The sequence below is a fragment of the Zea mays genome, chromosome 7 (assembly GCF_902167145.1).
Source record: "Zea mays cultivar B73 chromosome 7, Zm-B73-REFERENCE-NAM-5.0, whole genome shotgun sequence".
Taxonomy (NCBI): Eukaryota; Viridiplantae; Streptophyta; class Magnoliopsida; order Poales; family Poaceae; genus Zea; species Zea mays.
Genome location: NC_050102.1, coordinates 180,065,090 through 180,089,156, shown reverse-complemented (window position 1 = coordinate 180,089,156; position 24,067 = coordinate 180,065,090). Strand labels below are relative to the sequence as shown.

Here is a 24,067-nt window from a genome sequence, read left to right as displayed (position 1 = left end):
CCATACGATAATCTACTTTACTTGCATATAAAAGTAAAGAAGAAAACTAACAAAGCATGGCTGTGCATCACGATGAGATGTCTACCATTGTTAATGCTTATGAATGTCACTACAAGCGGGCACATATCAGGCTAACTGCTCTTATTACACTTTAACAAACACTTGGGACACATCCTGTTGATCTTAAATTGTCCCTTTCCTAACTTGGAAGCATTCATAAAAGACACAACCACCTCAACATTTTATTTCCCATCAACATTGTCTTGCTACGATTTCCCTTGTTAAATATATGTAATTTCTAATTCTTAAAACTCCCGATCTCGGGAAAAGGCAACCTAGCATTAACTTCACTAATGATGCATGATGTAAGTGAAAATGTAACAAAAAACTAACCTGAGCTGTGGAACCAGTTCTGTACTTGGATCATTCTATCTTTTAATACAATGATGCACAATTCTCTTGCGTATTTGAGGAAAAAAAGAAAATGTTGCTTTTAACTTGCCTGAAAAGTGTGAAACTCCTTTTGCTTTAGTTTTTCTTCTCAAGCAGTTTTGGTTTAAATTATTACTCCTATTAATAGATTATGAGGCGATCGAGAGTGGATTATTATTTTTTTCCCTTCATGCTTCCTAGATCTCAATTTTATATTATGGATAATGTAGGAACCTACTCGTCCTGCCATACCAATACTTCTAGCTGTTGGCGCCATCCACCAGCATTTGATTCAGAATGGTCTCCGTATGTCTGCTTCTATTGTTGCTGATACTGCTCAGTGTTTTAGCACACATCATTTTGCCTGTCTGATCGGATATGGTGCCAGGTAGGAATTTGCTATCACCAGTAGATTTCTTTCAATAATAGAGACTCCCTACATCCACAGTTGCAGGTCCATTTCGTCTTGCACATAGATTAAGAAGACTTTCAATGACTATATTACCATTGGCTAGTGTATTTAGATCCTAGTATTTAATGCATGCATGTAACCAATGTAAAGTGTGGACATTATTGGGAGTGTATAGGAAAAAACAACTTATTCTGCATTGAAATATGGAATAACCCTCACATTTGTGGACAATTGTAATGCCCCGTCCACTCCCGGACAGACAGTACTCACTCCTGGCAGCCTTCTAGGATCATAGACCATCCCCACAGACCAGTATGAGTTTTTTGTACGTATTTTGTCCTCACTCATATACACCTGAGAATACTTTCTGGTTGGTCACCCATCCTAAGATTGCTCTGGATCAAACACGCTTAACTCATAGGTTCTTTCGAGACATGCTTCCGAAAAAAAGATGCATCTTATTGTTATGAATATTCTATCATTCCTATTAAGCCTTGGGTCAGTATATCACAATCCACCCCCTTAAAATACTGACGTCCTCGTCGGTCAACCCCAAGCCAGGAACCTCCCCTCTTGACACGTCTATGTGTTTAGTGTCGTCATATGCCATGTCATGTGACCACTTTGGGCCCATATGCTCCATATATCAAAACCCCTAGCCCACACACGCCCGTGAAATCGCAAGGGTCGGCTCTGATACCATTTGTAACACCTTGTCCACTCTCGGACCAGTGTTACTCACTCGTAGCAACCCTCTAGGATCATAGTCCATTCCCACAGACCAACACGAGTCTTTTGTGCGCATTTTGTCCTTACTGATGCGCATTCGAGAAAAATTCTCAGTCTGTCACTCATTCCAAGATTACTCTAGGCTAAACACGCTTAACCCAGAGGTCTTTCGAGACAGGTTGCCGAAAAAGAGGACACACCTATTGGTATGAGTATTCTATCATTCCTATTAAGCCTTGGGCCAGGATATCACAACAATATAATTAAGAATCAGTGCCTTACATTTGTGAACAATACCATTAAAAATCTGTGCCTTACATTTAAGGACAATGAAAGTGGTCTGTTTGTTATATTTGCGTCTGTTGACAGCCTCATCGAGCATAAAAAGAATGCTCACATTCCAAATCTAACTTAATTTTCGAAATATATATAAAAATTGCATACATGTTACTAGGGTTTGAACTCTGGTGGGATTTATTTTCCCATAGCTGTCATCATTCACCAGGCCGTGACTTTTTTTTGACTGAGAATTTTACTCTGCTTTTAAGAAAGCATATAAAATAGCCACCACAGACTCAAAACTTCACTGGGATACCAGTTTACAATTATCAAGACAGATAGCTAAACAGATAATAGAAACCAGACTTCTCAGGCTAAACAGCGGCCAAGACACGTCCTTTCCGTCAGATTTCCCCAATGTCCGAATTGAAGCTGGCCTTCGGACAATAGTATTGTTGAATACGGCCAAATATTGACGGGAGTATGGATAGACAATGCTTACATTGGAGTTGGATCCTAGACTTGTACCAAGACATCTGGGAATTCACCAGTTTCACATGTGTTTTCAGCTTTTCATCAAATTTAAATTAGGTCAACTTCTGTACCTACAAAAATAGGTTTAGTTTTGTTTTCAGTTACTCTATCTTCCTAAATGTGCTAATATTTGTTTCTGTATTAGTGCTGTGTGTCCTTATCTGGCACTAGAAACATGCCGGCAATGGAGGCTGAGCAACAAAACTCTTAATTTGATGCGGAATGGGAAGATGCCCACAGTGACCATCGAGCAGGCACAAAGGAACTTTATCAAAGTATGTTTTCTAACTTATGATCTGTTTGTTGAATGTTGTTGTCCTACTGCCCCTACTCTTCTGAAGTCTGAACATAGTTCAATCCAATATGAGCATTTTATCACATTTGAGCCCTTAGGTCCTTATTTGCATGCTAATGCTCTATGCCAGTATTGTGATTATTATTTGATTTTTGATGATTTGTCTGTCTGTTCTAGTTAACATAGAGTAAGACCTCAGATTCCATTTGAATTAATGGTACTTCTTGTTAATGTGTTCAGTTGATGTACTTTCCAGGCAGTAAAATCAGGTCTGCTCAAAATTCTTTCAAAAATGGGTATCTCACTGCTCTCAAGGTCTGTCTACTTTGCCATTCAATTAACATAGTTATACTGTCAATATTATGAAGTCTGAATTTCCACTACAATTGTTTAACCCATACACATTGTTCGGACAGCTATTGTGGAGCTCAGATCTTTGAAATTTATGGTCTTGGTCAAGAAGTTGTTGATCTTGCCTTCTGTGGAAGTGTATCGAAAATTGGAGGTCTCACACTTGATGAGGTAGTTAAAATCAAGTAGTTTGAATGCCACAAAAATTGTCTAGTATTCGTATTGCACATTTTTTCACTTCTCTCTTTTTTTGTTCTGGCAACCTGTTTAGAAGCCCCCCACCTCCCCAGTTGATTTACGTTTTGTCTTTGTGACTCACTAGTCACTGACACTTCTAACACTATCCTTGTAAAGCTGGGTAGGGAGACCTTATCATTCTGGGTGAAGGCGTTCTCTGAAGATACTGCAAAGAGGCTAGAAAACTTTGGATTTATCCAATCCAGACCTGGAGGTAGTGTCTATCCTATAACTCATGCTACATTTTATGTTTTGGATGCATGTAAATTGGTGTTTTCTTATCGTATTACATTGTTTTATCATGCTGTGTTTTTTTTCTCGAACGCGCAAGAGACATGCGTACCATTTCATTAAGAAGAGCAGAAAAAAGATCCATAAAAGGATCAATACAGGGAGACAGAAAAGCCCCCATTACGGTGGCCAAAAACAAAGAAACAAGAAGACACCCATGATAGGAACCAGGAACTACCCTGACCTAAAGACCTGGGATTGGGGCCGCTAGGAGGTCTAGGTTTTTAGCCCCCCCAATACCCACAGATCCCTCTCTTCTTCGGTCCTTTTGATGGCAACATTATGACTAGGCGAGAGATCGTCAAAGACACAACCATTGCGGTGGTTCTACAAGATCCAAAGGCCAAGACTAATAAGCGAATTAAGCCCTTTTTTGGCTATTCCTTGCAGCTGATCACCATTTCTTTTCCAGCATAGCATGGTATTCTCTTCTTGCACTTGAGGAGTGAGATTCTGGAGGTTAACATGTCCCAGCATCCTGAACCAGTAGCTTCTCGCGAACGCACATCCCACAAGGAGATGGTCAATGGTTTCTGGTTCCTGGTCACAGAGAGGACACTGATCTGGGTGATCCAGCCCCCTCCTCTGAAGTCTATCAGCGGTACAACATCTCTGAAGCGCCACGAGCTATAAGGAAAATTTGCATTTGGGGGGGGGGGAGGAGTGTCAAATCCTATCGCAATGTTCGAAGTATGTTAATCCAATGAAGAGACTTTCATAGGCTACTTTTGCAGAATACTTTCCATTATGAGCAAATCTGAAGATGCGTTTGTCCTCTCTTTTGGATTTAAGTTTACTGTGAGAATTGCATCCCAAAGATCAAGAAAATCAGCAAGAACTTCCACAGTGAGGGCTCCTTTAATGTCATTTAGCCAACTTCTATTTGCTAGAGCTGTATGGACAATTCTACTGTTTTGAATTCGCTGTGGCACAGCTGCCAACAATCTAGGAGCAAGGTCCTTAACATTCCTTCCCTGTATCCATCTATCTTCCCAAAAAAGTGTGGAACGTCCATTGCCAATTTCCGTGTGAATGGCAGCATGGGAGAAGAATTTCACCTTCAAGAGAAAAAGCATTGGAAGCCCTGCCCAAGTACTATGCTATGTTTTTTCATGATCTTATCTGGTTTTGGTGTTGTATTATATGTTATAACACATACCGTTGCATCACTAGTTTGTGATCTAAGTTTATTTCAACTTTCCTAGAGATTTATCAATAAAGAAGTGTCTTCGTGCCTCCCCCTGTTATTTAGCATGATAACTTTAATATGTACTCTAGCCTATTTATTTTACTTGTGGATATCTGTCTCCAGCAGTACTGCGTAGAATCAACTGCATAGATTCACCTCTTTTAGTCTATATTTAATGCCATCTTCTATCTTTCCCTCAAACATACCGTTAGTACAGCATAGTACTGAATTATGTTTTTCTTTTGAATAGGTGAATACCATGCAAATAATCCTGAGATGTCCAAGCTGTTGCACAAAGCAATTCGTGAGAAACGTGATAATGCGTACACTGTCTACCAACAACATCTTGCAAGCCGTCCTGTCAATGTATGTAGTGATCCTTCAGGTTGCTAATCATTGATATTTTTTTGGATACAATGAAGCTCATTGTGTCTTTTTCTGTAGGTTCTTCGAGATCTTCTTGAATTGAAAAGTGATCGTGCACCTATTCCTATTGGCAAAGTGGAGTCTGCAACCTCCATTGTTGAACGTTTTTGTACTGGTGGAATGTCCCTAGGAGCCATTTCAAGGGAAACGCATGAAGCTATTGCAATTGCAATGAATAGAATAGGTGGGAAATCTAATTCAGGAGAAGGTGGTGAGGTAGGTCATTAAATTCCTTTACAGCATAGCTCATTATCTATATCAGGCTTTTCAAGTGGAATCTGCAACATAGAATTCCTTATGGACTTGTCATTTTGCACAGGATCCAATCCGTTGGAATCCCCTCACTGATGTTGTAGATGGTTATTCTCCAACACTTCCTCATCTCAAGGGTCTTCAGAATGGTGACACAGCCACAAGTGCCATTAAGCAGGTGGATTATCATAATTCGTTTCTTCTCAAGCATTTATCAACTTTAATTTTTTTGGTGCTATTTGGCTCTATCTCCTTTACCATGACTGTGTTAGGAAAGCTCACACAGTGTTGGATATATGCATCCCCCCCCCCCCCCCCCCAAAAAAAAACGAGGGACCTAACCTTAAAATCTTCTGCGCGGAGAAGCATTTACTGTTTGTGAGTGAACTGTCTAGACATTGGTTCTGCTGCCATGTTGTGTCTGTTACCCGAGAAAGGGGTCTGGTCATCTCTCTAGATGTACTGGAACTCCTGGGCCAGATATTAGTGAGATACCAAGTAGCAGCTCTCAAAACAGGAAACTTCACAGTAGCATATTTCCTTGTCTCTTTTTTTTGTTTATTGTTCTTAACTGCTGCAGCATAATGTCTTATTTCTGGTGGACTAAAATATTTGGGTAAGTTTTCATTAATACTATTCTTTTACAGGTTGCATCTGGACGTTTTGGAGTTACACCAACATTCTTAGTAAATGCTGACCAAATTGAGATAAAGATTGCGCAAGGTGCAAAGCCTGGTGAAGGAGGTCAACTTCCTGGGAAAAAAGTCAGTGCATACATTGCTCGTCTGAGGAACTCCAAACCTGGAGTTCCTCTAATCTCCCCGCCTCCACACCATGACATTTATTCTATCGAGGATCTTGCACAGTTGATTTATGACCTCCATCAGGTTTGTCTTCTGAGTCTGACTATTGTTGGTGGAATGTCAATTAGTATTATTCATACTATAGGAGAACCACAACAGCTTAGAAATGTTGTTTTCTTTGATACTTGGAAGAAATTGGGCCCCTTTGGTTACCTAGTTGTTCTAAGCCAGCTAGTTATGCTGTTAAGTTCATGATTTCTGGTTCATTGTACTAATGGAGTTATGCAACAAAAATCTGGTTGAACAGATAAATCCTAAAGCTAAAGTATCTGTAAAGCTTGTGTCTGAAGCTGGAATTGGAACTGTAGCTTCTGGAGTTTCAAAGGCGAATGCAGACATAATTCAGGTTAGTGAAGTACTTTTTAAATAATTCACTCATGAACTTAACTCAGGCTTTCCGAGTGCAAAAATATTCACAATTTCACATAAATTGACTATGGCTAACTTCTTATACATCTTTGTATCTAAACTTTAGTATGGTTCTATATGTTTTAGTTGACCCTTATGAGTTTGCATATGTTGTTTTTTTACTATGTCATGTTACTGGCAGTTGCTGTGTGCAATTTGCCATTCATGGTGATAGAACTTGCCCTATATAATATATATTTATATATATATTTGCTTACAAAAAACAAGCATACGGTAAAATGATCTATGAACTGAAGCATATCCAGGGAGAACTTTTCAGATATCTGCTAAATCTTCAGAAAATTTCTGCCGATAGTCTTATCCGGAAATACCATAAGCTGCGTCACTACACACTTATCATATTTACTGGATGAATGCACTAGGCCTAATAACACTTCAATTCAGTTCTAAATTTAATGGAATGCTGGTGCATTTCAGGCCATCATACTATGAGCTCTTATTCAATTGCTTGCAAATGGTTCTCTCAGAGACCCTGCTGTATGGGGTGAATCCGAGATTTTATGAGTACTTATTTTTGCCTTGTCATTAACTGTTCTATTACACAGATATCAGGTCATGATGGTGGTACTGGAGCTAGCCCAATCAGCTCCATCAAACATGCTGGGGGTCCGTGGGAACTTGGTCTTACAGAAACAAATCAGGTTTCCTACATTTTTTTTTGCTTTGATCGTTTTTCTATGAAATTATTTTGTGTTGTAATGCTAGTTAACTTCCTCCAGACACTTATACAAAATGGATTGAGAGAGAGGGTAGTACTTAGGGTGGACGGTGGATTCAGGAGTGGTCAAGATGTTCTTATTGCTGCTGCTATGGGAGCTGATGAATATGGCTTTGGTTCTGTAGCCATGATAGCTACTGGATGTGTCATGGCACGGATTTGTCACACGAATAATTGTCCAGTTGGAGTGGCTAGTCAGGTAGTGAGAACACAAATTATTTTACCTTCCTCTTATTGGACTACCTCTTACATTCTTTGCTCTTGTAGAGAGAAGAGCTTCGTGCAAGGTTTCCTGGTGTTCCTGGTGATCTTGTTAACTACTTCCTCTTTGTTGCCGAGGAGGTCTGTCACGATTCTCATTACTGCTTCTGTTTGGCTTAGACTCTGCCTTGTTCCTTTATTGATCTGCAGGACCTGCCTATTTTTTAGGGATAATTGTAACTTCTGAAAATTGGTTAATTCATTTAGGTTCGAGCTGCATTAGCCCAGTTGGGTTATGAGAAGTTGGATGACATCATTGGGCGAACAGATTTGCTTAAACCAAAGCACATCTCATTGGTGAAAACGCAGCACATTGATCTTGGATACCTCCTATCAGTATGTATTGGCAGCCATTATTATTTGAAGTGTTAGCTTATCTTCCATGTGCTTTCTATTTTAATCAATGGTTCTTACATCAGAATGCTGGATTGCCTGAATGGAGCAGCTCCCAAATTAGGAGCCAGGACGTCCACACTAATGGCCCTGTTCTTGATGAGACAATCCTTGCAGATCCTGAGGTTGTGTTTTCGATAAGTTCTCTTAGTTAAATGGACTAACTTGACTAATGGCTATCCACTAATCCTGAATTTTCAGTATCATCAATCAAAGCAACTTATCATTCCATGTTCATGAAACTAGAACTGCTGTATTTTTGGTCCATGCATGGCCTTAACTTGTCTGAAATGAATTGCAGTTGCTAGGAACCCATGTTTTATCTGCTTGAAGCACCATTATTTACATTATCTAATTTGCAGATAGCTGATGCTATTGAGAATGAGAAGGAAGTTTCCAAGGCATTTCAAATCTATAATGTTGACAGAGCTGTCTGTGGTCGGGTAGCAGGTGTGATTGCCAAGAAGTATGGAGACACAGGTTTTGCTGGCCAGCTCAACATCACGTATGTTGAATCTGTCATTTTACATATGTTTATTTATAACAACAGTAGGAACTTAATCTTTTTTTGGACATTTCAGGTTCAATGGAAGTGCAGGGCAGTCCTTTGGTTGTTTCCTGACTCCTGGAATGAACATTCGGCTAGTTGGGGAGGCCAATGATTATGTTGGAAAGGTATTAAATGTTGAACCCTTGAAACTTTTCTCTGGGAAACTATATGAAATTTGAAACTTCTTTTTTTTTTTGGTATTTTTCAGGGTATGGCTGGTGGAGAACTGGTGGTAGTTCCTGTAGACAAAACAGGATTTGTTCCTGAGGATGCTACTATAGTTGGAAACACTTGTCTGTATGGAGCTACAGGTGGTCAGGTATTTGTGAGAGGCAAGGCAGGAGAAAGATTTGCTGTTAGAAACTCTCTATGTCAGGCAGTGGTTGAGGGCACCGGAGATCATTGCTGTGAGTACATGACTGGTGGCTGCGTAGTCGTACTTGGCAAGTAAGTAGAACCAACAGAATTCTCTTTTTTTTCGAAAAAACGCAGGAGGACTGCGTTTTAGATATATATTAAGAAGAGAGAGACAAAGGTCTAAGAGACCCAAAAACACACAACATACTCCCTATGGAGGCCAGTAACACTCGTACATGAAAGGATCCATAAAAAACACCCACACTCTCCCTACAACAACCTATACAGGGGGCAGCCAAGAAGGAGAGCCCTTTGGCTCCAGCAATTTCTCAGTCTCTTCTTTCCTCATCTGCATGCTCCATAATCAGAGGAAGGCTAGGAGACCCTCCTCCATAAAAAATAACTCTATTACGATGCTTCCAAATCATCCACGACTGTTGGCAATTATCTCCTTTTCCTCCCATCCTTACACATGCACATTTCTTAATTTGCAGAGCTGGGAGGAATGTTGCAGCTGGAATGACTGGTGGTCTTGCCTACATTCTAGATGAGGATGATACACTTGTCCCAAAGGTTCACAAGCTCCGAATTTTAAGTTTACCTCGTGTAATTCTTTTGATGTATTGTTTGCCGTTGACATGACACCACATGATGTGATTTTGGTTGGTGTTTTTATAACTTTCTACTTTCTTAATAATAGGTCAACAAGGAAATCGTCAAAATGCAGAGAGTGAATGCTCCAGCTGGGCAGATGCAGCTAAAGGGCTTGATTGAGGCCTATGTTGTAAGCTGCTTTTCGTTGCAAGTATCTTTTTGTAGTTGTGTATTGAATATCGTGCATTCCCTTACTTCTGCTACTTTTATGTGTTTCAAAAGGATAAAACGGGCAGCGAGAAAGGTATTGCGATTTTGAGGGAATGGGAGGCCTATTTGCCGCTCTTCTGGCAACTGGTACCGCCCAGTGAAGAAGACTCGCCTGAGGCTTGTGCAGAGTTTGAGAGAGTACTTGCCAAGCAAGCAACCACCCAATTGTCTGCGAAGTGATCGAATCAGACTACAGGAAGGTGGTAGGTGTTTTCTATTTGACACAAAGTGATCTCATCTTATCACTTCAAGAAAATCGAAGACCATAACCGGCGCTCTGAGGCACCGAAGTGCCCGTCTGAAGACTGCAACTTTGTGGAGGCTCTGCCCAGGCCATCTTTTTGAGTTGAGCTAACAGAACCGAGGGTTCTTCTCGACGCTCGTGCACCTAGGTAACCCCTGTAAATTGGTTTGCTGACGCTAGGCTGCAAGGGGCCTGCCCTGTTTGAACTGCTGTACTGTACATGATTCTTGGCCGTTGCCCTGTGTAATTATGTTTTGGTTAGCTCGTAAATTTATACGCATCCAATGGAGGCATACAATGCAAGTCGCAAGCGCAATAGTACGGTGCATGATAAACTGTACGGCCAGGTTGGATTGGAATGTTTGCTTCGTGAATGAACGAAACCGGCGTCATGCCTGTGGTGTGACCGCTCTGGTTGGCATCCAATGTTTCTTTTTTGCAGAATCCAATGGTTTCGCAGCAAAAGCTGGAATCCAATGGTTGGCGCGGCAACATCTATTTCAATATACAAGGTTTAAACAAGAATTCCGTGATCTGCTGCTGCGAAACGTAAAGCGTGGGCCAGGGAACAAATGTTCCATTTATTTATTCTGAAGGGTAGTGCCACGACCACGAGATACATGTGTGAATGTACTTTGTATGCCAATCATTAATCGACCATCTAAGACCTTGTTTAGATGTCTACGTATCTACTTCAATTCGATGTATGTATCTACTTCAATTCGAGGTATGACCGTGTTCGATTGTAGGGGATTTATAATAGCAAAAAAAACTCAATGTAGGGATAGCAATTTAATCCACAAATCTGAAACTCGACGGATATCCGATCTGACAGGTGTGGGTATGGGTGAAAATTTTGGCCCGCGGGTGTAACCCACATCCAACCTAAAGTTTTGCATGTGTGGGTGCGGGTTTCTATTTTAACCTGCGGTTTACCCTCACCCGAGCTGAAATTTAGTTTATCATTATTTTGCGCAAAAATAATTAAGATACAACAATAATTATTTTGAATGAGTAACATGGCTACTGATTTATGAAACGTTTGTTGCCACTCAATATGTGAAGGCTTAAAATATGTAGATATAACTCAATTATTGTTGATACTTAATTTCTTATAGCTAATTGTTATTTAAATGTGCACACTAAGTAAACCCACAGGTGACCCAAAACCTACCCAAAATCTGACGGGTTCGGTTGCGGGTTTAAATTTGCACCCGTGGGTGCGATCGTAGGCGGGTTTAGTTAGACTTCACGGGTGCGATCACGGGTGGGTTTTTTTTCCACCCGACCCGAATTCGACTCATTGCTATCCCTATTCGAATGTCTGTATCTGCCTTAGACCCCCTTTAAATGTACTAGAGCTAATAGTTAGCTAGCTAAAATGATGATAGTGGAATTGGCTAACTAACAAATAGCTAGCAAGAGCTACAATAACAACTCCTAAATATGAATTTAAGTTCTCAAGAAAACTATTCTCCAACGGTTATGTAAAACATCCATAAATTTACATACTTCCTACAAACTCAATTTTATCTCTACATTTACCAACCTTTTTGAGACTCTTGAAATCAATGTTGGCGCCAAGTCCATGATAAAAAGTATACCCCCGTAACTGTTTTGCGTCGTCCCACCGTTTCAATGACCACAAATGCATCTCCACTATTCTAGATGCTCTTGACGTTGTCACCAAAGCACATCATGTGCTACCTCCACGCCATCGTCGTGAGAACCTCTGTGGACGGTGTGTGCCTATCGCCAGAGTCGTCTGGTCTTCCATCGATAGCTATGACCTTTCAAGACGTTGTTGACATTATTTATGAAAACTGTTGGAAAAGTTCATCTCGTTAAGATATGTGGCAGATCCTATGTGTCGCCGCTGGAAAAGTTAGGAAAGATTGTTAACACGGACTATCGCCAATCCAATTAAAAATACAAAGCGAACCCATATTTTTTGTGTCGACATGGACACCTAAAAAAAATATAGCAACCAAAAAAGCGAGAGTCGTTGGAGCACAAACGTTAATTACTCATTAATGTGTTTTAGCAACTCCCTAAAACTAGTAGGGAGCTAAATCTATATAATTATTGGAGATGCTCTAGCTAATAGTTAATTTTAACTATATTAATTCAACTAATAACTAATGTTAGCTAATTGTTAGCAGGACTATTAGTAGAGGTTTTGATATCTTCAACTAAAAGTAACTAGTAGTTGAGTTGTTTGGATATCTCCATCTAACAGCTAACTATTAGCTCTAATGCATTCAAACGAGGCCTTAGAGATTGTTTTAATGCACTAGAGATAATAGTTAGCTGACTAAAAAATTGCTAGTGGAATTAGCTAGTTAACTAACTATTAACTAATTTGTTAAAAATAGCTAATATAGATAATAGTTGAACTATTAGATAGGATGTTTAGATGCTACAGCTAATTTTACACACTAACTATTAGTTCTAGTGCACTTAAAGGTTTCTTTAGGCACTCTCCTAAACTTTAGGGAATAAATTTTAGTCCCTAAAATTTCTATTTGAAATGTCTCATTTAGTCACTTCGTATGGTATTTTTAGGGACTAAAACTTTTAGTCACTAAAGTTTAGGTGGGAACCAAACATCCCCCTTAGTCAGTTAGTCTATGTGCAAACAAACCCTAAAAAAGCCTTGTCGAATTAAATAGAAACAAGCCCTAAAAGGCCTTGTCGGATTAAATACGGATTGTCAAAAGTCCACTCGTTTCCTCCAATCCATTTGGGGGAGAGAATTAGCTGCCTACAAGGATCAGCCACATTGTTTTCGAAATGACAACAGTAGCTCCACCTGCAGTGGACTATATATCCCCAAGAAAAAAGACGCATCTATATATTGCGAAAACATATAAAAACCGTGTCACAATCCCCTTAACTCATTACATACACAATAGAACAAAATTGCTAAAACATATAAAAGCCGTGTCACAATCTCCTCAACTCATTACATATACAGTAAAACAAAATCATGCTAAAAAAAGATCCGCTGCAAGCACTAGCAAAACAAGTGAAGGCAAGGGATATACATTCTCACTACCAGGCTCTACAAAGATGGAGTGAAACATAAAGGAGATTCTATACCAAGAATATACAGAGACGTCGTACTGCAGCAAATGATCATCCCCTACTTTACTTTGGGCTGTTCCAGGGAGATGAAGGTTTGTATGGGAAACCATGGGACGTGGATCCATGCCCTAAATCGAGGCTGTGGAGCTGTTCCATCAATTGTGACCGCCGTTCTTTGAAGAAATCTAGCCTGGTTGTTAGTTCAACCAGAGTGGATGACGACACAGACGGCGGTCTCCCATATTCGACACCCTGCTGCAAATCACAACAGGAGATTGAAAACTCAAACCTAAGTATTTTTTACCAGAAAAATGTTAGTGCAGCAAAATAACTAGGGGGTTTCTCTTACTTTCGTTGTTCTAGGGATGTTCACCAACATTGGCCCGCCCTCTGCAGGCACACTTGTAGAATCACTCAAGGAGGTGTCCGAGGAATGCTTTCGGGAGAAAGGCCTTGAAGAACCATGAGATAGCACATGCTGTTTGATGCTTCTCCAGTGGGATGTGCTCGGCAGGCTCTCCTGTCAGAATATCAGTGTGTCTTAGAGTCCCAATCCAATCATTGACAGTTATATTTCTCTTAGAACCCTGCGTCGCTCTCTCCTGGGCGGAGAGGGCGACACGGGGGCGACCCCAACCCTAGCGCCGCCACACCCTCTGCACACCTTCCCCTGCCGCGCCGCCGCGAGTCACTAGAGAGCCGCGCGGCTAGCAAGGAGGGCGGCAGAGAGGCTTTAGCCCCTTCCTGAGGTCGGGAGGCACGCTCGTGGCACAAGAATAGGTCGTCGTTCCTTTGGGTCGCTACCGCCGTGGTCGGATTTGTGGTAGGGGTTGGAAGATCCGTGGTCAGGGTGGCCGGATTTTGCCGCATCCGTGGTTGCCGTGGTCGGTTCGAGGTCGTGTTGATCACATGCAGGGAGATGGTGGGTGTGCTGGTGGCCGTGCAAGATTGGCGGCGGCGGCACGACTGTCGTGTACGGCAGTGTCGTCGTTGTGGGTCACCGGGGGCCATATCCGACGAGCCCATGGCCAGATCTGGTGTGCCCAAGGCCAGATCTGGTGGTCCTCGACGAACTCCATGGCAGCCTCTCGGGCTCGACGACGGCGGTGGGCCAGCCTCCCTCGGGTGGAGGCCAAGGTGCATACAGGGCTTCCACCGTTGGGCTGACCTCTACATCTTGTGCTGGGTGGAGCACCGGTGCCTCCCACGGCGTGGCTCTTGTGCGGCTGGAGGTCACGGTGGGGAGGCCATGGAGCGGGTAGGGCGTCCTCCGCCGGTCCGGCCTCTTTGTCTTGTGCAAGGTGGAGTGCTGGTTTCGTTGGTCGTGAGTGTCAGGGCAGTGGCGGCAGCCGGTTTCAGCTCTGGCGGGCGGCAGTGTGGCGCACACGACAAGGTATTCCCTGGTTTCGTCTTTCGTGTGCCGATGGCAGCCAACGTAGCTTTGCGGGTGTTGCGGCAGCCGACGCGTTGGTGCCCCTCTGGAGGGGTTTGCGCGGAGACCAGGGCGGTGGCGACGGCGGAGGCTGCATGCTTTGACCTGGGGTCCTGGCCTAACGATGTGCTGGAGGTCATCTTGGGCGAAAGCCTTGGCGATGGTGACGCCCGTGGGCGCCACTTCCCCCTATTGAGGGCATCGCATTGCTCTGTCTTCCTTGGGCGAAAGCTCGGTCCATCACAGACATGTGACGGTGGCATCCTAGACGTCACTCCCTTCCTGAAGGCGTCATGTTTGAAGTTTGTCTCAGCCTCGATGTTGCCTTCGGTTGCTGCTTTCGCTTCTCGGCATCTGGATTGCGGGTGGAGGTGGGGTTTTTGCAACGTGAAGTCGAAGCTACCACGTTAGGGGATTAGGGGATGTGGCTCAGCAACGATGACATGAGGCAAACCCCCCTTCCTTGTGATCTAGATTGTTTTGGAGGTCGGGCAAAACCCGGAGGTGGGTGTTGGATCAAGATTGTTGGTGAAGAATCGGAGTTGCCTCGAGTGTGGGTGTGTTGAAGCTTGGCAACGATGGCGTGTCGCGGTCTTCCTCCTTCTGTGTCAGGTTTTAGGTGTAGGCGACGTCGTGTTTCTTCTGGCCATGTGCGGCCGATCTGGCGAAGTCGAAGCTGCTCATACCTTGTGTTGAGCTCGACAACGATGGCTCTGGATGGGTTGTGGGTGGGGTTGTCGCTGCATGTGTTGTTTGGGCACTCTGAGTAGGTTTCGGGCCCAGTTTTCCTTAAAAATGGGTCGATTCTAATCTTCTTAATGGAAAGGCAGAGCTCCTGCCATTACGTTAAAAAAAATTATCTTAGAACCTGGGGCCCTAGATGCATGGAAAATTAGTTGTTAATGTCTATTATCCTTATTGTGTTTGATCTTACTCAAAATGGTTGCTTAGGGTCTAGGTTGGACACTAGACCAAAAGATAACAATTTAAAAACTTAGCCTTATTCAATTTGAGTTGAACCTACAGGACAATGTGCCGCTAGTCCGAGCATTGCCCCTTTAATAAGTAGGGCTGATTGAGCTTGTAAAACACTACTATTGAAGTGCAATCATGGAGCTCATGTCAACTAAATTTTGCTTTGATTTTCTCAAGATGTATAAAGTATAGCAAGACAAGAGATTCGCAAACAGCTAACCTCATTTCTTTGCTTCTCTTGATTACAGAAAGCAACGCTCCTATCAAATCCTGTTTGGACAATGTTCCTGGTAGAAGTAAAATATTGCATATTCAATGAACTGTCACTTGTAAAAATAATTAGGGAATATGATACTGTTAGTGTATTGTGTCTTATCACTATAATGGGTATTGACCCATATACTTAGCTATATATAATACATCCCTTGTCCAACTAGGGTTAGAGTTTTCCATTTAAGGGCTTGTTCGGTTGTGTCTGGATCGAAGGGGATTGGAGGGGATTAAATCCCTCCCTAGTCAAAATAGAATAGAAGGGGATTTAATCCCCCTCAACCCCTTCCGATCCACATGCAACCGAACAAGGTCTAACATGGTATCAAAGTCACAAAATATGCCATCTTCCCTCCCCCCTCCATCCCCCTCTCTCCCTTGAGAGCCACCGGCGCCCCTTCTTGCCGGGCCTTCTCCCTCCATGGTTGGCGCTCCTTTCTCCTCGCCAGTGGTCCGCGTGGTGGCTGGCCAGCCGCTGCCGGCCTTCTACTCTCCGTTTCCCGCACCATTCGACCTCCAGGTGCCCACGGAGTGCAAGCCGCACGGCGGTGGGCTGCTCCTCCCCTGCGACGTCGTCCGCGCCGGCCTCCCTTTGCTCCTCCGCGACGCCGACTGCAGCCCTTGCGCCGCGCGGACCAAGCGCGCCCGACCGCACACCGGCGCCCAACCCCTCCTTCCCCATGGTGGCCTCCCTCTACACACCAACTGCATCACCCGACCGCACCCAGGCCAGCTCCTCCTTCCCTGCGGCAGCCTCCCTCCACGCGCCAGCAGTGCCATCCGCAGTCAGCTCCTCCTTCCCTGTGGCGGCCTCCCTCTACGCGCGCGCCATCCGCAGCCCTGTGCCGCCCAGCCACATGTAGGTTGGCCTCTCCTCCACTTCCGCGACAACAGTAGCCCCCCATTCCCCAGCTGCACTGTGTTGGTGCCTCCTCCCCCGCATGCAGCACACACGCCGCCCTTCTCTCATCGCCAGGCCCCTCCTCCGCCTCCGCAGGCCACTAGGCGAGCTCCCGCGTCATACCCGGCGCTCTCCATGCCCCGACCGACTAGCAATTAGGGTTAGGGTTTTCCCTCTAATAGATACGAACAAGCTTACAAGCATTCTGCATTTGTTACTAAATACGTAGCTCCCAAATATTTGGACTTGCAGGCACAACCTAACAAAGCTGAAAAGAATAGTAAAAATAGTCTTACTGCGAGAGATGATTTAGAAGGTGTTGAGGATGATCATTTGCATCTACGGAAGAGCCATACTGGTGCTGGCGCTGTTGATTGAGTTGGAAATGCAGCTCTGCAACCTTCTGTTTTAATCTTGCAACATCAGCTTCTGCGAGAGCAATTTCCTCAAGCTCTGACTTTGTCTATAAAGAAGTGCATAGAAAACAGAGGACATCATAAAATAAGCTGAGCAAGTACGTAACTGTCAAAGAACAACTTGCTTACAATTCCAATACCTTCGAGTCCATGGAGAGTGAGCTAGAAAATTGTGAAGAAGACATGCTTAGCCCAACCTCCAGTGCAGCTCTAAGATCCCTTTCAGCCTGTAGCTGCTCTTGCAACCTTGACACCTAGTGAACAAACAAGTGTGATCATACTAAGCACCAAACTCACATAAAGAGGCACTTTCAGTTTAAAAATGTTATGTGGACAATTGTCTAAAGCTGGTTGCAACAAAACAAATATAACAAATATGCACACACACAAAAAATGTCCGGTAAGCGGGTAAGGGAAAGACCGCCCCCACGGTATTATATTAAAAAGAAGCTCAATCGGAGCCCCGACCGAGAAAGATCATGAAAGTTGGCCTCCCGTGCAACATGAGGGTCTGCCCCTATAGACCGAATCTTTACTCATGCTTTGAGCCCTCCCAGCCTCTCATGTGCACACAACCAAAGGAACCAGTGAGTGGCATTTTTTAACCTCGGCCTAAAATTCGCTCTCACTAGGATTCGCACTCAAGACTACTCAGACCACCTAACCAACTCAGCTAGAGGCCCTTTCACAACAAATATGCACAAAACAAATGGGGTTTGGATGCATAAAAGCAGAAAATTGTATGCTAGTAGAATAAGGCATACATCCTGTTCCAGAGCCACACGACGCTCGTGTAGTGCTTGTTTTCTTCTTTCCAAACTTGCCTGTAGGATTGCATTGCCTCTAGCCTGAGAAAATATATAGTTAAGTTGCAAGATTCACATAAATCAAGAACTGATGCACATGCACTCTTCTTTTCCTTACCTCCTTTGCAATCCTGATCTGCAAGTCATTCTTCATTACCTCAAGTCGTTGAATAGCAAGCCTGCTTTTTTTTTGGTGGGGAGGGGGATAGTTAGCATAAATCATGTTTTTTAAAATAGCTTTAAGAATCGAACTCCACAGTACAAAGCAATTGTGTAGATATGTAAATTTAGTCTGCAGCATGACTAGGAACTTACTCTTCTTCACCTGATGGATCAACTAACTCCGATCGTTGGCCCTTTCTCACCTGCATAAGCCATATGTGCAAATCACAAATCATTAAGGTCAACATACTACAGTGAAGTCAATCGTTATAGAAAAAACATTTTCAAGAATAATCTGAAGAAAATTAGTGTGCTACAGAAGCGTGTCTGGTAATGTCTTCCCCAAGGAAACCATAATTTTCAGCGGAAAATGTTACAGAACTATAGGTCTAGCTACGTAGCATTAAAAAATATGAACATATGAAGGGAAAAGCAGCAGAAGAGCAGACTTATTGCTTACATTGCTCCATCCCCATAAGTTAGTACGCTTCACATGCTGCTGAGTTCCATTGGGTTTGCTAGAATATTCAGCTGCACGACAAGGTAATGGAATTCCAGCATCCAAAGACAGAAGAATCTCTCCCACTGATAATGGAGTTTCATGAGCGGACATCAGATTTGATGGACCCTTTCCATTTTCTGTTAAACGACTTAGGGGAGCATCATTTAAATCTACATTTGATTCAAATGTGTGATCCTCAACAAAGAGCTCAGTGTCTGAACTATTGCCATTAACTTCCTGTTGTCCTCGCAATACAGTAGAAAAGCAAATCATGTTATGACATCAACAAATGAACATGCTACTCAAATAAAAAAAGTATAATCTAGCTAAGCTTTAGAAGGGGATACTGTCTGGATAAACATGTCTAAATCATGAGCTACAATATGTTAACATATTCAACAACATATGTCCTCGGTGAAAATGGAAATAAATTTTTCTTTACATTTTTCCTGTATCGTCTTAAAAACATAGAAGACAAGTGCATGATTACTGGTTAGTAGCACAATATGTCACTGTAAATAGGACAGACCCAATGTTGATGGCTCCCACATGAGTGGGATCTAGGAAAGGAATAACCGAGGCAAGTCTTACCCCTGCATTTTGCAGGGAGACTGCGTCGAACCCAAGACCTTTGGCTCGGTGGGAAGGCTCTCACCACTGCGCTAGACCTGTCCTTTAATATGCCACTTAAGATAAAAAAATATCAAACCTTGTGGTCATAGAGGTCAGCACAAGCACTTGCACTGGTTTCAGTGAATTTTCCACTCAGCATTCGCTCGGCATCATCTAATTCTTGATCTACATCATTTTCCGCATCATGAAATCCATTACCCTTGGTATCCACAGTTTCGTCATCAGTTGATTCTTCACTTCCACTATCTCCTGTTTGAGAATCAGGTGATAAGGAGCACCTAAAGTGCTCATCCTATAAAAATAACAAACATCAATGGCAATGTAACCTTTCCTCTTAATTGAAAAGCAGAGCTCTTGCCATTTGAGTTAAAAAAACAATGGTAATGTAACGATGTGGTGTGTATTCTTTAAGTTTATCACGAACATATATACACAGAAGAGGAACTAATGGTGCGTGAAGATGAATGGTCAAAATACAATGCAGCTGCAACATGACATGCTTTATAAGCATCATTATAAAATTACTACTACTACCACCACCACTACTACTACTTCATGTGCACATACAGAAATCAATCACATCCAATAATGATAAATATCTTCTGCAATAAACGGAGCAAAAACTAAACAATTGTATGGTCTTATGTTGTCCACAATAATAGTATAATCATGTGTATGTTAAGGACACCGGGATAGCACAAGTAACTCACATTGAATATACTCTTGTATTCCTCTAATAGAGTAGTTACAATGCCTTGAGCACTGTTAGCAGCATTTGCAGCGGCAATAAGCTGAGCAGCACTGTCACCATTCATGTCTAAGTCATCTTCCATCTCGCATTCACCAGCAAGAAGGGGACGCAACAAGAGCGGGGCCATACATGCAGCAACTGCTGATGGAGTCATTCTATTCTCGGCAGTATGAGAAGCAATGGTATGCATCATTTTCAAAAGTCTGCAAGCATTGATTTGTGATTTAGTTAAAAAAACAGTCTGATATATGATATCACAAAGTGCAATTCCTAGCAAATTTGATGACTGCATAAAACTACAAGTAAATGCAAAGATACATGTACATTTAGTAAATTTTGGAAATATGTATGTCTTCTATCGCTTCAAGTTGCATATTTCCAAAAAAACAAAAATGTTAAGCATAAGCTTAAGCTGACAAGAGAAAGCAGTTTAGAATGTACTGTCCAGGATGATATGCTATCAGGTAAAATAGAATTCAAACACAAAATATAGCCATGTGGAGAAGAAATAAGCTAACCTCTGTAGCAGCCGCCTATTAGGCTCAGGAAATGTTTCAGATATTGCTGCACGCATGGATTTGATCTGAGATTCCTTGGTTTCCAGACCTAGACAAGTACAAAGAAAATGAAAATGATGTGTTAAAGGTAAGCATATGGAAACAAAAAAGTTGTAAAATCTACAAAATTATGAGCCAGGAAACCAGGTTAGCTCTACTGATCTGGTCATTGCATATTTGATTGAAAAAAAAAACATATTGAAATCTCATATGTTTAACTATAAGAACCGATGACGGTATGTATTGGCCATGAAAGGAGTATACTGCGAACAAGATGGAAAGATCTACATAAATACAACAGTTCGAGTGATACAGTTACTAAGTTCAAATCAGACAAGCGGATACAACACCCCCAATAACCAACGAAGCATATTCAGATTAATATGAATAGAACACTTACGGAAAGCTTCCAATAATGCTGTACAGCACGAAGCTGGAACAGGAGAAGATGGAAGCTCACGGAGAACATGCTGCAGATATATCATAGATGTATACGTTCATACAGTGGGTAAGCAGAACGATTTTGAACTTTTTAACATTAACCTTTATAACAACACGTGATGATAATTACAGAAAGGTACCTTTACACAGTCACCAACAACATGAGCATCCTCTTCTGGTGCAAATTCTGTCCTTCCTGGAATGGAAAGATACAATCACATATTGAATTACACGTGCATTCGTGCAATGAAACTGATTATAAAAATCAAAATCCAAACTAAGTGACCACAAAAACCTTGCTCATATTCTTGCAATCTCCTGTCAACCTCCTCCACATCTGCAGCTTGACGCAAAATTCCTTCCACCTTCATTCCTGCAAGAAATTATTCATATTTCACACAAAATGTTTACAACAGTAAAGTGCAGCAGGTTCCAAACTTTGACGACAATGAACATTGCTTGGTCCTACCATGTTTCTCAAGGAAACACAAAGCTTTTTCCAGAAAAGAAGGACTGCCATCTATATCTTCCAGTGCAAGCAGTATTGGCCTGCCAACAACTATTGATTTGATAGGTCTCTTCTTTCCCCCTGCAGTCAATAGAGGAAACATATGAAAAAAAACAGATATATATTAAGTTCCTAATGAAGAGGAGCAAGTCACATGATAGTATAAACTGTAAGGGAACCAACAATTCGGAATAGCCCCTTCATATACATCTGTTGTGTCATTGCGAAATATTCCATTATGCCCCATCACAAGAGCTGCATTTGGAGCTTGTGCAAGAGCTTCTTCCAGCGCTGTTTTCCACTCAAACAAATCTTCAGAACTTTCTGCCTGTATATTAAGAAAAGGAGGCATTCTTATGTAAAAGTTGAAGAGGCACAACGATGCATGAAGCAAAATCATAAGGCTTATAATTAAACTGTTTGGCTTGCTCTAGCGTGTCAAACTGTTTAGGAGGAAGGTACATGTACCTTCAAGGTGAAGGCACGGCCATCACGGCCATCTGGAAAAAGGACAGTCAGTAGCCTTTTGTCTTCCCTGACTACTACACTGCAAATGAGTGAGCAAAAGATAAGAAACAGTAAGTTATTTATCTATATATAGAGAGAGGTATACACAAACAACAAACATCTTCAGTACATTAAGCATGACCACTCAATATTCAAAAGAATACTTGTCAAATACACACATACCTCCCAGAATTATTAAGGTCAATTCCTCCCAATGTAAGGTTCACTTCACTTCTCTGTGGTAACGTACTCTAAAAATGACAAGAATAGTCGATCATAAAGGAAACAGAAATGAGGGTTACTGGCGTAACTCAAACTATAATTAGTTAAAGGGAAAATATGACAATGAATATAGAATAAAGAACAGAGATGCTAACAGGATCACTCTTGAAGAAAACCAGTGATGTTCGTGTGAGGATGAACCAGCGTTTTTTCCACGTTTTCCATCCAATTCCTAATGTGATGTAACACTGTTACAGTCTGGGACCGAAGGAAAACAATGTGTGCCACTAATAGTTTTACCTTTCGATGATATGAAGAGAGGGCCACTCTTAAATACCTGCCAGAAGGTCAAGACACATCAGAAATATTGTAATAATAACAACAGATTTAAGGAACGTTTTCTTGTCCAGAACTCTTGTTTCAGATAGAAAAAATCCAAGTCTGATTAACAAAACACACAACAAAGGTCAACGAAAACCTAAATGTCTATTGCACCACACCACAAATTCATGGCGTATATAGGTTGAAGTTTCCTAGGTTTGGGCGTGAGAAGGCTCTCCAATCAACAAATGAATGGTAACAGGTTGCTATCCAGCACCCTCTCTACTTGCATGGCATCTCATCTTCATACGGCATCACTCATCCCAGATTCCCAGTTGGGGTAAAAAAAAAAGGCGTACGCCCGTGTCCTCCCTCATTAATCATTACTGGCAGTGGTAGCAATTTAACGGGCCATTACCCAGTTCAATATCACGAGTTCACTAGAAAACATTGGAACGCCTCCGCGTCAGGTACGGAGATTTCCCAAAAAAACACGTTCACCTCACATCACCGAGGCCAATACCGCAAACTCCTAAACGAATTTGAGGGTAGCGCGCGACCGGGCGCACACTGCTCGGTGCTCGCCAGACCCCATCACTCACTGAACAATCCAACCAAAACCCATCAACATCAGCAGCAGCAGCAGAATCCTCGCCCGCGCGCCGCGCCGCCGCGCAAGCAGCAGCCACCCACCGCCCGCCCGTCCTTGAAAACGTCCCAGCCAGACAGCGGCGGCTGGTCATCCACGCAAGCGAGAACCCCAAAAGGCAGCCAGCAGACAACCACCAACCAGACTACCAAGCAAGGAAGCGGGCACCAAACGCACGCAACATTCCAGCCGAACATGCGCTCGAGAGAACCGGGCGGGCGACTCACCGCGTTTCCGGTCGCCGCTGCCGCGACTCCGCGCGCCTGCCTCCCAGCCGACCCAGGCGCCGCCGAAGCCGCCATCCCGTCCCGTCCTCCTCGGATCGTCCGCATCAACTGTGGCCCGGCGCCGCAGCCCGGAACTGCACCGGACCCAGCGGCCGGCCGCGATCTGCCGCACTCGCTCGCGCGGGTGCGTGCGGTGGAAGAGTGGGGGTGCGGGAGCGAGGGTTAAGCCACTTGCGGTGGCTGGGAATTGGGGCCGCTCGCTTGAGGTGGGCGGGTGCGCGATGGTGGTGGGATTATGCTGGGGAGGAGCACACGCGCTCTGGCCGACCGCCGCTGCGGCAATCACCTCACTAGTCAGGCTGGCAGCAGCCGTGGAGCCGTGGAGGCGTGAAATAGATAGATAGAGAGATAGAGAGGAGATGGATGGACTTTCGAGTCATCCGGAGTCCACATGGCATCTTGCGCCGGAAGCCGCAGCCCGCAGGCAGTCCCCCTCCCTTCAGCTCGGCCTGTGTGGCTGTGGGTGGGTGGGTCATCACCGGATCGTCGCATCCTCTGTTTTATCTTTTGTTTTAAAATTTACTCTCAGTGTTA

General features: G+C 43.0%; 2 protein-coding genes across 12 annotated transcripts in view; one reads left to right on the top strand and one right to left on the bottom strand.

Annotated features, from left to right (window-relative positions):
• LOC542710 (ferredoxin-dependent glutamate synthase 1) overlaps window positions 1–10,371 on the top strand; it is a 17,871-nt gene extending 7,500 nt beyond the window's left edge. Inside the window, exons 13-33 of the mRNA NM_001112223.2 lie at window positions 663–820; window positions 2,532–2,661; window positions 2,938–2,996; window positions 3,098–3,203; window positions 3,387–3,483; window positions 5,000–5,115; window positions 5,194–5,391; window positions 5,495–5,605; window positions 6,075–6,314; window positions 6,538–6,636; window positions 7,265–7,360; window positions 7,439–7,636; window positions 7,705–7,779; window positions 7,906–8,034; window positions 8,118–8,216; window positions 8,454–8,596; window positions 8,673–8,766; window positions 8,850–9,088; window positions 9,493–9,571; window positions 9,699–9,782; window positions 9,875–10,371. Coding sequence (NP_001105693.2) covers window positions 663–820; window positions 2,532–2,661; window positions 2,938–2,996; window positions 3,098–3,203; window positions 3,387–3,483; window positions 5,000–5,115; window positions 5,194–5,391; window positions 5,495–5,605; window positions 6,075–6,314; window positions 6,538–6,636; window positions 7,265–7,360; window positions 7,439–7,636; window positions 7,705–7,779; window positions 7,906–8,034; window positions 8,118–8,216; window positions 8,454–8,596; window positions 8,673–8,766; window positions 8,850–9,088; window positions 9,493–9,571; window positions 9,699–9,782; window positions 9,875–10,042 — 2,718 coding nt within the window. The 3' untranslated portion in view covers window positions 10,043–10,371. The remainder of the gene's footprint in view (window positions 1–662; window positions 821–2,531; window positions 2,662–2,937; window positions 2,997–3,097; window positions 3,204–3,386; window positions 3,484–4,999; window positions 5,116–5,193; window positions 5,392–5,494; window positions 5,606–6,074; window positions 6,315–6,537; window positions 6,637–7,264; window positions 7,361–7,438; window positions 7,637–7,704; window positions 7,780–7,905; window positions 8,035–8,117; window positions 8,217–8,453; window positions 8,597–8,672; window positions 8,767–8,849; window positions 9,089–9,492; window positions 9,572–9,698; window positions 9,783–9,874) is intronic.
• LOC103633525 (rho GTPase-activating protein 7) lies at window positions 10,121–24,067 on the bottom strand. 11 transcript variants are annotated; one of them, XM_008655203.4, is made up of 22 exons: window positions 23,474–24,067; window positions 22,577–22,613; window positions 22,432–22,508; window positions 22,238–22,305; window positions 22,016–22,094; window positions 21,731–21,875; window positions 21,509–21,628; window positions 21,335–21,412; window positions 21,180–21,235; window positions 20,999–21,068; window positions 20,560–20,647; window positions 20,001–20,244; window positions 19,367–19,582; window positions 18,616–18,894; window positions 18,309–18,358; window positions 18,112–18,175; window positions 17,952–18,035; window positions 17,328–17,441; window positions 17,068–17,234; window positions 15,821–15,887; window positions 13,543–13,713; window positions 12,936–13,448 (listed from the first exon to the last, which is right to left on the bottom strand). In XM_008655203.4, exons 1-22 carry the CDS (start codon window positions 23,576–23,578, stop codon window positions 13,257–13,259), a joined length of 2,571 nt encoding a protein of 856 aa, XP_008653425.1. In that variant the 5' UTR covers window positions 23,579–24,067; the 3' UTR covers window positions 12,936–13,256. The 11 variants fall into 11 exon arrangements, 8 of the variants coding, with proteins under 8 accessions (XP_008653430.1, XP_035817074.1, XP_008653425.1 ...); XM_008655205.4 differs by having other exon boundaries at window positions 12,942–13,445; XM_008655206.4 differs by having other exon boundaries at window positions 12,942–13,445; window positions 18,112–18,172.